We start from the raw sequence: 14462 nt of genomic DNA on the forward strand, positions 1-14462 counted from the left end.
GTTGTCTTATTGCTATTGCTAGAATTTCAAGCACTATGTTGAAGAGGTATGGTGAGAGTGGACAGCATTGTCTTTTTCCTGATTTTAGTGGAATGGCTTTGAGTTTCTCCATTTAATTTAATAGCAGCTGTTAGTTTGCTGTATATTGCTTTTATTATGTTTAGGTATGATCCTTGTATCCCTAATCTCTCCAAGACCTTTATCATAAAGGGGTGTTGAATTTTGTCAAATGCTTTTTCAGCATCTAATAATATGATCATATGTTTTTTTCTTAAAGTTTATTTATATGATGTATTACATTGATAGATTTTCATATGTTGAACCAGCCCTGCATTTCTGGGATGAAGCCTATTTGATTGTAATGAATAATTTTTTTGATGTGTTCTTGGATTCTGTTTGCCAGTATTTTATTGAGAATTTTACATCGTTGTTCATGAGAGAGACTGATATGCAATTTTCTTTCTTGGTGGAGTTTGTGTGTTTTTGGTATCAGGGTAACTGTAGCTTCAAAAAAAGAATTTTGCAATGACTCTTTTGTTTCTATTACGTTAAACACATTAAGGAGTATGGGTATCAGTTCTTCTTGGAAGTTCTGGTTAAATTCTGCATTAAAATCATCTGGTCCTGGGCTTTTTTTGGTTGTGAGTTTTTTTTTTTTTTTAATGACAGCTTCTATTTCCTCACGACTTATAGGTATATTTAAATTGTTCACCTGGTCATGGTTTTATTTTGGTACATGGTAGTTATCTAAAAACAAGTCCATTTCTTTTACATTTTCCAATTTTGTGGCATATAGGCTTATGTAATAAGACCTAATGATTCTCTGAATTTCCTCAGTGTCTTTTGTTATGTCCCCCTTTTCATTTCTGATCTTGTTAATTTGTGTGTTCTCTCTGTGCCTTTTGATTAGTTTGGAGAGGGGTTTTTCAATCTTGTTGATTTTCTCAACTAACCAACTCTTTGCTTCATTCATTCTTTGGATTGTTTTCTGTGTTTCTATTTTGTTGATTTCAGCCCTCAGTTTGATTATTTCCAGTCTTCTAGCCCTCCTGGGTGAGTCTGTTTCTTTTTTTCTAGAGCTTTTAGCTGTGGTGTTAAGTCTCTAATGTGAGCTTTCCCCGTTTTTTTTGTTTTGTTTTGTTTTTGTTTTTGTTTTTGTTTTTTTAATGTGGGCACTTAGTATTATGAACTTTCCTCTTAGCACTGCTTTCATTGTGTCCCATAGGTTTGGGTATCTTTGTCTTTATTTTCATTGAATTCAAGGAAGACTTTAATTTCTTTCTTATTTCTTCCCTGACCCAGGGGTGGTCAGTAGTTGACTGTTCAGTTTCCATGAGTTTGTAGGCTTTCTGGGGTTAGAATTGTTGTCAAATTTTAACATTATTCCATGGTGATTCGATAAGACATAGGTGGTTACTAAAATTTTTTGTATCTGTGGAAGTTTGCTTTGTTTCCGAGTATGTGATCAATTTTCGAGAGGGTTCCATGAGATACTGAGAAGAAGGTATATTCTTTCCTATTTGAGTGGAATGTTCTATAGATGTCTGTTAAGTCTATTTGATTCATTACCTCCATTAGTTTGCTTATTTCTCTGTTAGGTTTCTGTCTGGTTGACCTGCCCATTGGTGAGAGAGGAGTATTGAAGTCTCCTACTATTAGTGTGTGGGGTTTGATGTGTGCTTTGAGTTCTAGTAATGTTTCTTTTACATATGTGGGTGCTTTTATATTAGGGGCATAGATATTCAGGATTGAGACTTCATCCTGATGAATTGTTCCTGTTAATGAGTATAAATTGTTCATCTCCATCTCTTCTGATTGACTTTAGTTTGAAGTCAATTTTGTTAGATATTAGTATAGCCACAACCACTTGTTTTTTAGGTCTGTTTGCTTGAAAAACCTTTTCCTAACCCTTTACTCTGAGTAAATGTCTGTCTTTGTGGTTGAATTGTGTTTCTTGTAAACACCAGAATGTTGGATCCTGCTTTCGCATCCATTCTCTTAACCTGTGCCTTTTTATAGGTGAATTGAGTCTATTGATATTAAGTGTTATTAATGACCAGTGGTTGTTAACTCCGGTTATTTTTTGTTTTTGGTGGTAGGGTTTGTGTGTTTCCCTTCTTTGGGTTGTGCTTGTGGAGGGTTGTTAGATGTCTAAGTTATTGTGGGTGTTGTTGGGTTCCTTGGGTTGTGATTTTCCTTCTATTTCTGTCAGGCTGGGTTCATGGCTATGCATTGTTTAAATTTGTTTTTACCCTGGAATATCTTGTTTTCTCCATTGATGGTGAAGGAAACCTCGGCTGGGTATAGTAGTCTGGACTTGCATCCATGGTCTCTTAATTTCTGCAGCACATCTATCCAAGACCTTCTGGCTTTCATAGTTTCCATAGAGAAGTCAGGTGTAACTCTGATAGGTTTACCTTTACATGTTACTCGACCTTTTTCCTTTGCAACTCTTAATATTCTTTCTTTATTCTGTATGTTTTGTGTTTTGATTATTATATGGCAAGGGGATGTTTTGTTTTTGTTTTTTTGTTATTTTTTTTTTGATCCTGTCTATTCAGTGTTCTTTATGCTTCTTTTACCTTCATAGGAATATCCTTCTTTAGGTGGGAAAATTTTCTTCTATAATTTTGTTGAATATATTTTCTGGGCCTTTGAGCTGTAATTCTTCTCCTTCTTCTACCCCTATTATTCTTAATTTTGGGCTTTTCATGGTGTCCCAGATTTCCTGGATGTTTTATGTTAAGAATTTGTTGGATTTGATGTTTTCCTTGATCAGTTCATTTATTTATTTTATAGTATCTTCAGCATCTGAGATTCTTTCCTCTATCTCTTATAGTCTGTTAGTTATACTTGTCTCTGTAGTTTTTGTTCGTTTACCCAGATTTTCCATATCCTGCCATCTCTCAGTTTGTGTTTTCTTCATTACCTCCATTTCAGTTTTCAAGTATTGAACTGTTTCCATTACCTGTTTGATTGCTTTTTCTTGGGTATCTTTGAGGGATATATTCACTTCTTCTAACTTTTTGTTAGTCTTCTCATCCATGTCTTTAAAGGAGTTTTTCTCATCCCATTTAATGGTCTCTAACACTTTCATAATGTTACATTTAAAGTCTATTTCTTCTACTTCTTCTGGATTAGGGTGTTCAAGTCTTCCTGTTGTCTGTTTGCTGGATTCTGGTGTTATCATTTTGCTTTTCAGATTGTTGGAGGAATTCTTGCATTGGCGCCTGCCCATCTCTTTTTTCAAATGCTGTTAGGAGAGTCTTGTTGGCTTGGTCCCATCTTTGCTATGGCTACCTGTGTACTTGGGGGCTTTTTTTGGTCTGCCCTCTTTTAGGTCCCTTCAGCACTGGAGTTGTCTCTCAGATCCTCTCCACTCTGAAGTAGGCTATGGTGGTGGATCTAAGGACCCAACAGATGGAAAGAAATGCTTGGGTGCAAGCTGGGATGGGATAATTAGAGAAAGGCATTAGCCAGGGAGAAGCCGTCTGAATGGCCAGAAAGTTTAGGGGATTGGGGGTGCCTGTGCTCCCTTTCCTGGGTGTCAGGGCATCTGATTTGGCACACACTCACCCCTCAGGATGGATCTTCTGGTACAGGATCAGGACTACTTGCTGGCCAGAGATTTCACAGACAAAAGGTCTGACTTGCTGGGTACAGGCTCAGTGGAAAAAAAGAAACTCCTGCAGCAGTTGCATTCACCACTTTGTCCCCAGACCATCAGCCCCGAAGCAGGCTGAATTGGGTGGATCCTATGACCCTGCATATGGAAAGGGGTACTTGGGGGGAAGCTGGGATGGGATAAGAAGAGAAAGGCAGTAGCAGGATAGAGAAGCCCCCACTGAATGGCCAGAAAGTTTAGGGGATTGGAGAGTGCCTGTGCTCCCTTTCAGGAGCATCAGGCTGGCTGGCCAGTTGGGCACACACTCACCCCTCCAGATGGATCTTCTGATACAGCATCAGGGCCACTTGCTGGGTACAGGCTCAGTGGAACAAAGAAACTCCTGCAGCAGTTGCATTCACCACTTTGTCCCCAGACCCTCAGCCCCAAAGCAGGCTGAGTTGGGGATCCTATGAACCAGAAGATTGAAAGGGGTGCTTGGGGGGAAGCTGGGATGGGATAAGAAGAGAAAGGCAGTAGCCAGGGAACAGCCTCCACTGAATGGCCAGAAAATTTAGGGGATTGGAGGGTGCCTGTGCTCCCTTTCTTGTGTGTCAAGGTGGTTGGTTGGGCACACACCTCTCAGGACAGATCTACTGGTATAGGATCAGGTCACTTGCTGGTCAGAGACCTCACAGACAAAAGGGCTGGCTTGCTGGGTACAGGCTCAGTGGAAAAAAAGAAACTCCTGCAGTAGTTGCATTCACCACTTTGTCCCCAGACCCTCAGCTCCAAAGAGGCTGAGTTGGGGGATGCTTTGACCCAACAGATGGAAAGGGGTGCTTGAGGGGAAGCTGGGATGGGATAAGAAGAGAAAGGCAGTAGCCAGGAAGAGAAGTCCCCACTGAATGTCCAGAAAGTTTAGGGGATTGGAGGGTGCCTGTGCCCCTTTTCCAGGGTATCAGGGCAGCCGGTTGAGCACACACTTACCCCCAGGATGGTTTCCTCATATTCTTTACTGATTTATTTAATTCCACAATTTCTATTCTACATGAATTTATTTAGGAATTTGTTCATGTACTATTATAATAATCATTCTTCTGAATTTTTAATTATTTCATCTAATGCACTATCCTGGAACCCATTTTTGTAGAATTGATAGTTTCTGAGGTATTGTGTTGTCTTGATTTTCTTTCCTGTTCTTTCATTAGAATATGTATACTTGGTAATAGGCTAGTGGCTGGATTCTTTTGTTTTTATATTTTAGTGACCCATATTCTTTAAAATGAAGTCTTTAAAAATTTATGTGGGATTAGACTGTAATAGGGCTAAGGTAACCTTGTTTTCTACTTGACTGTGGCTGTAGCTCAATAGGTAAACTCTGATCCTACATTCTATTGACATGTGTCTCAATTTTCAACACAACAGAAGATTACTAGTTGCAAAACACCCACAATTACTAACATAATATCTCTGTGAAAATATTTTGATTTTAAACAATGCCCTTTGAACTTGAGTGACTTTAGGTCTGTAGAAGAACACAGGTTATATCATGTGTATTAATACACATACACATGTGTTTCATCTACATAAGTGCACTGATAAAGTATATGATTGGGAATTTTTTATATTTCAAGTGTGTCTGAAACATGAAAAAGAATGTACTAGAAAATTAGGAATCTATTTTTCTCATCCACAGATGTTATGATAAAAATTTCCATCAGTACAAATTTTACAGATGTAAACCACTAGCATGTATTTTCTTCCACCTGCACTCCCCTAATTAATTTCTGCTACTATAAACATGATCAAAAGCCTATGCCTGGCCAAGCAGTTATGATGAATGCTTTAATCTCAGCACTTGGAAGGCAGAGATAGGTGGATCTTTGTGAGTTCCAGACCAGCCTGCTCTACAAAATGAGTTTGAGGGCAGAGGATAGTTAGGACTGTTACACAAAGAAAATCTTTCTCGAAAACCAAAAACAACAACAAAAACTTATTCCTGAGGAAGCCATAGGTCTTAAGCACAAATCTGCTCATATTTTTTTCTAAATAAACACATAATCAGTGACATTCTAAATGTTTATAGAATAGTGTTGCTCTCAACCTTAGCTGGAGAAGCTTCTTGTTGCAGTGGGTGGTTATTAATGTAGAACCCAGAAAGCTGGTCAAAGCTCTGAAAAAGTGAGAATAAATGACTGTTGGCTGTTCAGCTGTATACAAGACACCATTCTGTTTTTATATGACGTTGTCTTTTATCCTCCTTTCATATTGTTTGTCTTCTGTTTACTTTTATCATTGATCTAATACTATTGATACTACATTGATCTAACGTAATGCTTCTTATTTCCTTTTGATTCATACCCTTAATAACGAATGTCTTTTGGGAGGTGTTTCTGAGACAGGGTTTCTTTGTGTAGTCCTAGCTGTCCTAGAACTCACTTTGTAGACTAGGATGGCCTCAGACTCACAAAGATCTGTTTGCCTCTACCTCCCAAGTGCTGGAATCAAAGGTGTGAGCAACCACTACCTGGCATAACACCTTTGTATGAGATAGATAAATGCTTAAATATCTGAAATGAATAAGATGAATTTTAAAGGTGACTGTAATATTAAATTGTATTGCTAAAAGTGAAAATTTGAGTGTGTCACATAATAGATCATATGTTTAGTAGTTAACAGTTGAAGAGAGTTGTACATAAATTTTTGGTTCATAGAAATCATGGGAAATGAACTGCATATAATTGATATTGGACTCAGAACCAAATACCTCATAAACTTGTTTCTTAAATGATAAAAGATCCCTGGTCCTCAGATTTTCAAAGACTAATAGAGAAATTCTTTTTAAACAGATCATCTCAGCTTAGTAAAGCACTTATTTTTTCTTGGACATTATATATGGAGATTAAAGTTATGTTTCCTAAAGTGGAGGCCATGTGGAGTTATTATTTCAACTCTCTACTCATTTCTGATAGCTGTTTGATGAGGCTCTGGATAAAAATGAATGATAGTGTGTTTATACATATTAATGCAAATCACATTTATTTCATAGATTGAAGTAACAAAACCCAATTAAGAATCTTTTAGTTTGTGTTTATTTAAATTACTAATTCTTATAATGTTCTACAGAAAATTACTAGTGCTTGAACATAAATGGAAATTAAGAATCCCCTTTCCTATATTTTAAATCTGTAACAAATCTATCTAGATTATAAAGTAGTGTTGTAGGGTCTATTCCCTCAACAGATTGTGCATTATCAAGGCATAAATTATGTACACTAATTCATTATATGAAATAGTAACTATTAATTGTAGCTTAATTTATGTCACATTATAAAACATTCTTGACTTTATTCTCTCTTTTTTTGACCACTGCCGTGGATGATATGACTATTACTAGAAAAAATGTCTAAAGAATGAAAAATGTTTGATGATAATTTTGCATCTTTCATTTTTTGACTGAATGATGTTGATATTGGATTTGTTCCATTTTTATAATGTTCTAGAAAAGTACTTCTTCATTTCTTGCACCCAAACTTTCACTTTAATTTCAGAATATCAAAAAGATGCCTACCAGATTTGGAAAAGAAAGTGAACAACTTGAATATGCTATTGATCGTGTTCTTGTCACAATATCGGAAAGAAGATTGGCACGTAGTCTATATGGCACTAGTGAACAGCCTCCCGATAGCGTTATTACAGCTACCCTTGAACTGGTTAACATTGTCAACATGATATTAAACATTCTGGAAAGGTAATTCCTAATATCTGATATTTAAACCCATGACACAGTTGTATTTTCCCCTTTATTTCTTCTCAGAAATCTTAGGTGTGGAATAGATTGTATGTCCATGCTTTCTTTTAAATATGTTTACAGCCATTTTATTGATTATATCCCTAGGATGATCAAGACAGTTAAATGGTTTCCTTTAAATTAAGAAATATTTTAGCATATGACTTTTAAAATTCATTCAACAAAAGTACTATTTTAAAATGAGGGTTCCCTTGAGTTCTCTTTATACATTAAATTACACACACACTTTCAAACAGGCAGTGAAGTTTATACAGTCTTTGAGGAATACTCAGAAGTTACACCAAACTAGTAAATGATCATATCTGGCTTTTGCAACAAAAAATGCTCTTTCTATGAGTATTAATTAAACTATGAACTTTTAATTAACTTGAGTTAGTCCTGTTACTAAAATTCTGTGTTAATAAGAAAAAACTAGTAAAATAAAACTAATGATTTATAATTTTGTTTTGGTAGTAATATTTAGTTAACACTATTAGTATGTAGATATCTATATTGTTGTTTTGACCAACAACTATAATATTTGTTCTATGTACAAATGAGTCATCTCACAGATTACTCTGCTATTGGCTTCCTCTAGGTATTATATTTTTCAGGTAAGAAAGATTAGGGAGAGAGATAGAAAAAAGATACTATGTTTTGATTGACATTTTATATTATATTAAGGTATATTATTATACCTTTATAATACATGTTACCTTTCTGAATCTTTTCTCTTTTTCAACTAATACTTTATTGTGAAACAATCTTATTCACATACGTGAGGAATGAAGACAAAATTTCCCCAGGGATTCAAAGAAATTTTAAATAATACCAGAGGAAATTTGACAAACTTAGCAGTTACTTTACTCTCTTTATATTTGACCTTATTATAAGCAACTATCTATAAAACATCTGAAAGAAATCAAGCACAGAAAGTATACTCAAACAAGTATTCTGCAATAAGTTGAATTTAAGGAAAGAATTATATTGACCCTAAAGTAAAGATAGCCAGCCATAAGAGAAAGTAATATAAAGACTTCCCAAATGTTTATAGTCTGTTAAATTAACATTTGATAATTCAATTTATTTGGTTTTCACATTTTGTTAAAGTAGTCAGATTGCAAATCTCGCATTATAGTATTAGTATTAAAAGTCACTCTTGCATTTTTTCACTGAATTTCCAATATTAAGGACATATTTACTCATCGGTGGAACCAGGTAACATTAGAAGGGTCTTGTTTGGTTCCACCTGTATTTCACAGAAAACTAATCTATAGAAAATGACCTCAACTACCATACAACATTTTCAAATTTAGTATACCATCTTAGATTTGTCTTTATTCTAACAGAAAATATTAAAATTTTATAGTAATTTTTTTCTAGACTCAGGCTTAATAACTAGTGATGTCTAAGTAAGAGGGATTTGTGTTGAATATCATATTTCCCTAAGTTCAAGACAAACTATACATTCTAAAATATAATATTTGTATTTGTATATCAAAATGTCTATGGATGAAAACTTCAAAAATCACAGTGGTACGTTACCCTGAGTATACTATAAAACATATCAATATCTTAAATTTCCTTTACTTTAAATTAAAAATTTCAGAGTTTCTTGGAAAGTAAGTATATTTTAGTGCTTTTGTCAGGACCTTATCTCACTTACTTTTTAGAAGATAGAAATACTTTTTAAAGAATAATAAGGGCTTAGACCAGGCATGGTGATGTATGCCTTTAATCCCAACACTTGTGAAACAGAGACCAGCCTGTTCTGCATACCAGTTTCAAGGCCTGCAGAGCTATATTGTCTTAATAAAACAAATAAACAATTGGTCTTAAAACAGTTGCATAGTGTTTGCTTACCAACTATCTTGTCAAAAAGGGTCAACTAAAGTAATTTAATTGTTAATTCCTGCAGAAAATAATTGCTATTATTTATCCTAAATTATTACTCCTTTCTATGACTCTAAAGTGATGTAATTAAAATGCGTTTTTTTCATTATTAGTTATAATATTGAAATATTCTCAAAATGTGACATATTTTTACCTGGCTCAGCTTTTCTTAATCAGATCAATGTGTGAGACCTGATAATTATTTCAACTTTACTTTAAAAGAATTTACACACCTGATTAGTTATTTGTACAAAAAAGACAATAAAATATGTTTGAGAATTGAAGTTAATTCAGGAATTTAAAACCTAATATTATTATGACTAAAATGATAAAATCTGGTTCTCTGACTTCTTCCCATGAATAATTTATCATTTTTGAAGGGTATAGTTATAAAAGGTTTAAACTTTAATAATGAGTTATTTGAACTATCTCAGATGACCTACAATGTATGAAAGACTGATTTATAAGTACTATAAATTTATAAGATAGAACATCATTTTAATGTTTTGTTACTGTTAGCAAGATATATTTTAAAGTTCATTACAGAAGTTTTGAGCTTTTAAAAGTTTTATATTTGTTATGATAGCAAATGGAAAACATAGCATCTTGGTGATGCTTGTATCATTGTGTTGTTTCCATTTGCCATCTAAACTGAAAATAGTTTCATTGATTTGAGGTAGAAAAAAATTATAGAAATTCATTTTGGAGTAACAAAGTAATTGAGTACTAGTTGCCTAAGCATAAGTACCTAAACATATTTTTAAGTAAATATAAATTGACCATTTTTATGGTGAAAATTAAGAAGTGTAGCAGAATTATGGAGTTAATTCTGCTTGTTCAAAAGTTTTGACCTTAAAAATAAATGGGATGAAAATGGCCCAAGAATTTTGACCACATTTGACCCTGGATATAGTTGCAGGTGATGGTCCTATAGAGCCTCACGAAATACTTTCACCATCTTAGTGGTAAAAGCTTAATTATAACTCTAGCTAACTGTTTTAAAAAGTCTTTATTATAACTTTTAAAGAGGTAATTTGAATCTTTGCCCATGATAACAGTCTTTAGAAGTAGGTCTCAAAAATGACATTTATTCAAACACCAGTCATTGTAATCTAAAAATTTAGAGGGATCTATAAATTTTCTTTCTTTCTTTTCTTGTTTTTACTAATTCATTGTGGGAATATAGAGAAACTCAGCACTATGGTGTTCTCTGGTTTGTTTTATATAGACAACCTCAAAATTATTGTCCATTTTGAAAGATATTGATTGCAGACTTTTAGAATACAAGGTTTTACAAAGGAAATACTCTACAATTGAGTTAAACCTCACTTTGTTCCTATTATTCTGTTGAGGTAGAAGATATTTTCCACACAAACCACATGTTTCTGGGTTTTCATCTCATGGAGGCCTCACAGTAGCAGAAGGTTAAAAACTATGCTAGATATAAATAGGAAGACCCAAACTTTTCGTTTAGCTAAATCTTAATTTATCTTAAATACTTTTTTTCATTTATGTTAAAAATAATACCAAATAAGATCATTTTTTATTTGTTTCATCTACTTATGAATAATATAATTTATATTTGGCCTATCCTCCTTTTATTTTTATATAATTAGTCATTTACATTGTAAGTAAATCGAGAGAAAGGAAATTTAGAAGATAAACCTCCTCAACCTTTAAACTTTTTTTTTCAATAAATTGAATGTGGGAATAAGTATAAAAAATTGTGTTATTACCATCTCTCCCTCTTTTTAGACTATAGAAATACCACATTTATTAGTGTCTATTTAAATTTGTTACATGCTTGATATACTACTGTGATGTTCTAGAATATAGCTATTTGCACATTATCTAAAACGCTCTATAAGTTAAATTACAAGTTTCAGTTTCCTAAGGAATAAAATACTGTATTCAAAGAAACTCTGATTGATGGAATCTCTTTGTCACCCTTCCCTGGCAGGCCACCATTTGATTGCATGTCAGAATTTTCCAGTGTGAAAAATCATCTCATTAAACATATCACATTACTGAAACATTTCTCTGAACAGGTAAGACATAGCTTTGTTTTCTGTTCTCCATTCATATTTCTGATGCATTTACTTATGATGTTTAGTACATTTATCTTCACTAACATGCATACAACTTCTCTTTTCTTTACCCTAATATTTTAACACTGAAATGCAGGTCTATATTTTGTTATAAGTATGTAGAATATTCAGTGACTCAATTGAGTTGTCACCTCAAATTCCTTTCCTATTGTATCAGAATTTGCCCTCATTGCTGAATTGTTCTAAAATACTATTGAGCTTATCTGAATCCTTCAGATGTTCTCTGTTCTCTAGTAAGGACTATAGAGACTGAATAATTAGTTTTATAATTCAGCCATAAAATATCTCTCTTCATATATCTTAAATTTTCTTAAGTATTTTTCATTTCTGTTCAAAAATGAGTACCAATTGCAATCTTTTTTTGAAATTTTAAAGTTCATCTATTTGTTGATAATCTAGGTAGTTTATATTTGATCCTTTTCTCTTTCATTCCTTTTATAACCCATTACTTGTATAGTAATTTAAGAGAAAGGAAATATTAAAAGTTAACCTACTCAACCTTTAGTCGTTTTTACAATAATTTTAACACATTTTTTTAAAAAAAAATTCCTGCTCAAATATATGTATATGTATGCCCCTTACATTACCATCAAAATGTAGTTATTTCTCCTTAAATGTTTTGTGTTTATTTCACTCAATATTAAGCTCTTCATCATACTGCCTGTGCTAGATAGGAGTTACTCTCCTAGCTTTTTCTATTATCCAAATACAGTTTCTCTTTTAAGGAATATTTTATTCACTCATTCATTTATTGGTTCATGCAGACATTCATTTGTATAAACTTCCAATTCACCTAGTCATCCCTATAAAAAAAAGGAAGCATAGTTCTTATGCTTCCATTGGACACTAAATTCACATACATGGTAGCCAGTATTCAATAAATATCAAAAGGAAGAAAAGATAAGTTAGTTAATCAAAAATTTATTTTTGGAAGATATGTAAGAAATTGGTATACTATGCTTTGTTAGGTTATTTTAATTTTATAATCATTTGAAATTTTGTCTTATGTGTATACATTCTAGGAGACATAAAAGTGAAAAGACAAATAAGAGAATTATTTCCTTCAAAGTTTAACAAAGCACTGAACTATTTAAACAAGTAAAATATTTAAATTTAGTGTTTATATGATATATTAACTGGATTTTATGCTTCCCGTGGCCAAGTTTTATTCTACATCATTTTATATTGATTGTTAGCTTCAAAAATATAGTAAGTACTAAATAAACATTTGGTGGTAATCTAGGCACAGAGATCTCTTATGGATCTAGCTGTTTGGCAGACTGAGGCAAAAGGGACACTTGAGCTGGAGTTCAAAGTCTCGCTGAACATAATGGACAATGAGGACTACTGAGAACTGAAGAACAATGGCAATGGGTTCTTGATCCTATTGCATGTAATGGCTTTGTGGGAGCCCAGGTAGTTTGGATGCTCACCTTAATAGACCTGGATGGAGGTGGGTGGTCCTTGGACCTCCCACAGGGCAGAGAAACCTGCTTGCTCTTGGGCTGAGGAGGAAGGAAGACTTGATTGGGGGAGGGGGAGGGAATGGGAGGTGGTGGCGGGGAAGAGGCAGAAATCTTTAATAATTGAATTAATTAATTAATAAAAAAAAAAGAAAAGAAAAAAAAAGCCAACTTGAAAAGCATGGAGAGAGAGAGAGAGAGAGAGAGAGAGAGAGAGAGAGAGAGAGATGATTGAGCATCCTAGAAAGCCTCATCATAACTGATATTTTTTTTCCATTATTTGTTTCTCAGAATTTTTTTGAAGGTTGGTTATACATGAGAATTTTCAATAATTATAGCTCAATAGTTACACACGACTTTTGTCTTTCTTCCTTTTCTTTTTTTTTTCTCTTTGAGTCTGGTTTTCTCTGTATAACAGCCCTGTCTGTCCTGGAACTAGGTCTTGTAGACCAGGCTGACCTTGAACTCACAGAGATTCGCCTTCCTCTGCCCCCCAAGTGCTGGGATTAAAGGTGTGTGCCATTACCACCTGGCATTCTTATACACTTCTTGTCAGGATAATTAAGTGTAGGGGTAACTAAGGGACAACTAATTTCTCTATTTCTGAATTATTTATTTTTAATTATTGATACACGTGTGTTTACATATGTGAATGCCAGCAGTCATGGAGACTAGAGTTACCAGATCCCATTGGATCTGTATTAGCTTATAGGTGGTTGTGTGCTACAAGGTGTAGGAGCTAAAAATTGAGTTCAGGGCCTCTTCAAGACAGAGAGGATTCAGATTTCTTCTTAACTTGACCTACTACCATATCTTATTTTATTGTGGTAAAAGGATCATAGAATATTTTATGACCCATAAAAATTCTCAAATTATGCTGCAAAGTCATACTGAAATACCATCCCACAAGAATAACTAAAACTTCTAGAGGAAAAAAAAAAATAAAACTCCTGTGTGTTGACATCAGAACCGTGTTAAAGACAGGGTTTCTTTTTGTAGACTTGGCTTTCCTTGAACTCACAGAGCTCCACCAGCCTCTGCCTCCATAGTGCTGGGATAAAGGTGTTAGCCACCCCTGCAATCAGATTGGTGAATATCCTAACTGTCATCAAAAAATCTTCATCCAGTAACTAATGGAAACAGATGCAGAGATCCACAGCCAAGTACTGGGCTGAACTCTTGCAGTCTAGTCTAAAAGAGAGATGAGGGATTATATGAGCAAGGAGGATCAAGATCATAACAGGAAAATGCAGAGACAGCTGACCTGAGCTCCTGGAAGCTGGTGGACTCTAGATTGACAGTTGGGGAGCCCCCTGCATGGGACCAAACTAGCACTTCTGCATGTGGGCAATAGTTGTGTAGCTTGGTCTGTTTGAGGGGCCCTTGGCAGTGGGACCAGGACTTATCCCGGGTGCATGAAATGGCTTTTTGGAGCCCATTCCCTATGGTGGGATGCCTTGCTCAGCCTTGATACAGGGGTGAGGGGCTTGATCCTGCCTCAACTTAATGTGCAAGGCTTTGTTGATTTCCCATGGGGAAGTCTTACCCTTTCTGAAGAGTGGATAGGGGGTGGGTTGGGGGGGGGGGGGCAATGGTGGGAG

The 14462-nt window shown here is 34.5% G+C and overlaps 1 protein-coding gene across 1 annotated transcript in view; it reads left to right on the forward strand.

The window, feature by feature from the left end:
• LOC130867349 (uncharacterized) overlaps positions 1 to 14462 on the forward strand; it is a 425312-nt gene that overhangs the window by 94746 nt on the left and 316104 nt on the right. The window contains exons 4-5 of the mRNA XM_057759223.1: positions 7159 to 7358; positions 11251 to 11338. Of these exons, the coding sequence (XP_057615206.1) occupies positions 7159 to 7358; positions 11251 to 11338 (288 nt within the window). The remainder of the gene's footprint in view (positions 1 to 7158; positions 7359 to 11250; positions 11339 to 14462) is intronic.

This window comes from Chionomys nivalis, chromosome X (genome assembly GCF_950005125.1).
Source record: "Chionomys nivalis chromosome X, mChiNiv1.1, whole genome shotgun sequence".
Taxonomy (NCBI): domain Eukaryota; kingdom Metazoa; phylum Chordata; class Mammalia; order Rodentia; family Cricetidae; genus Chionomys; species Chionomys nivalis.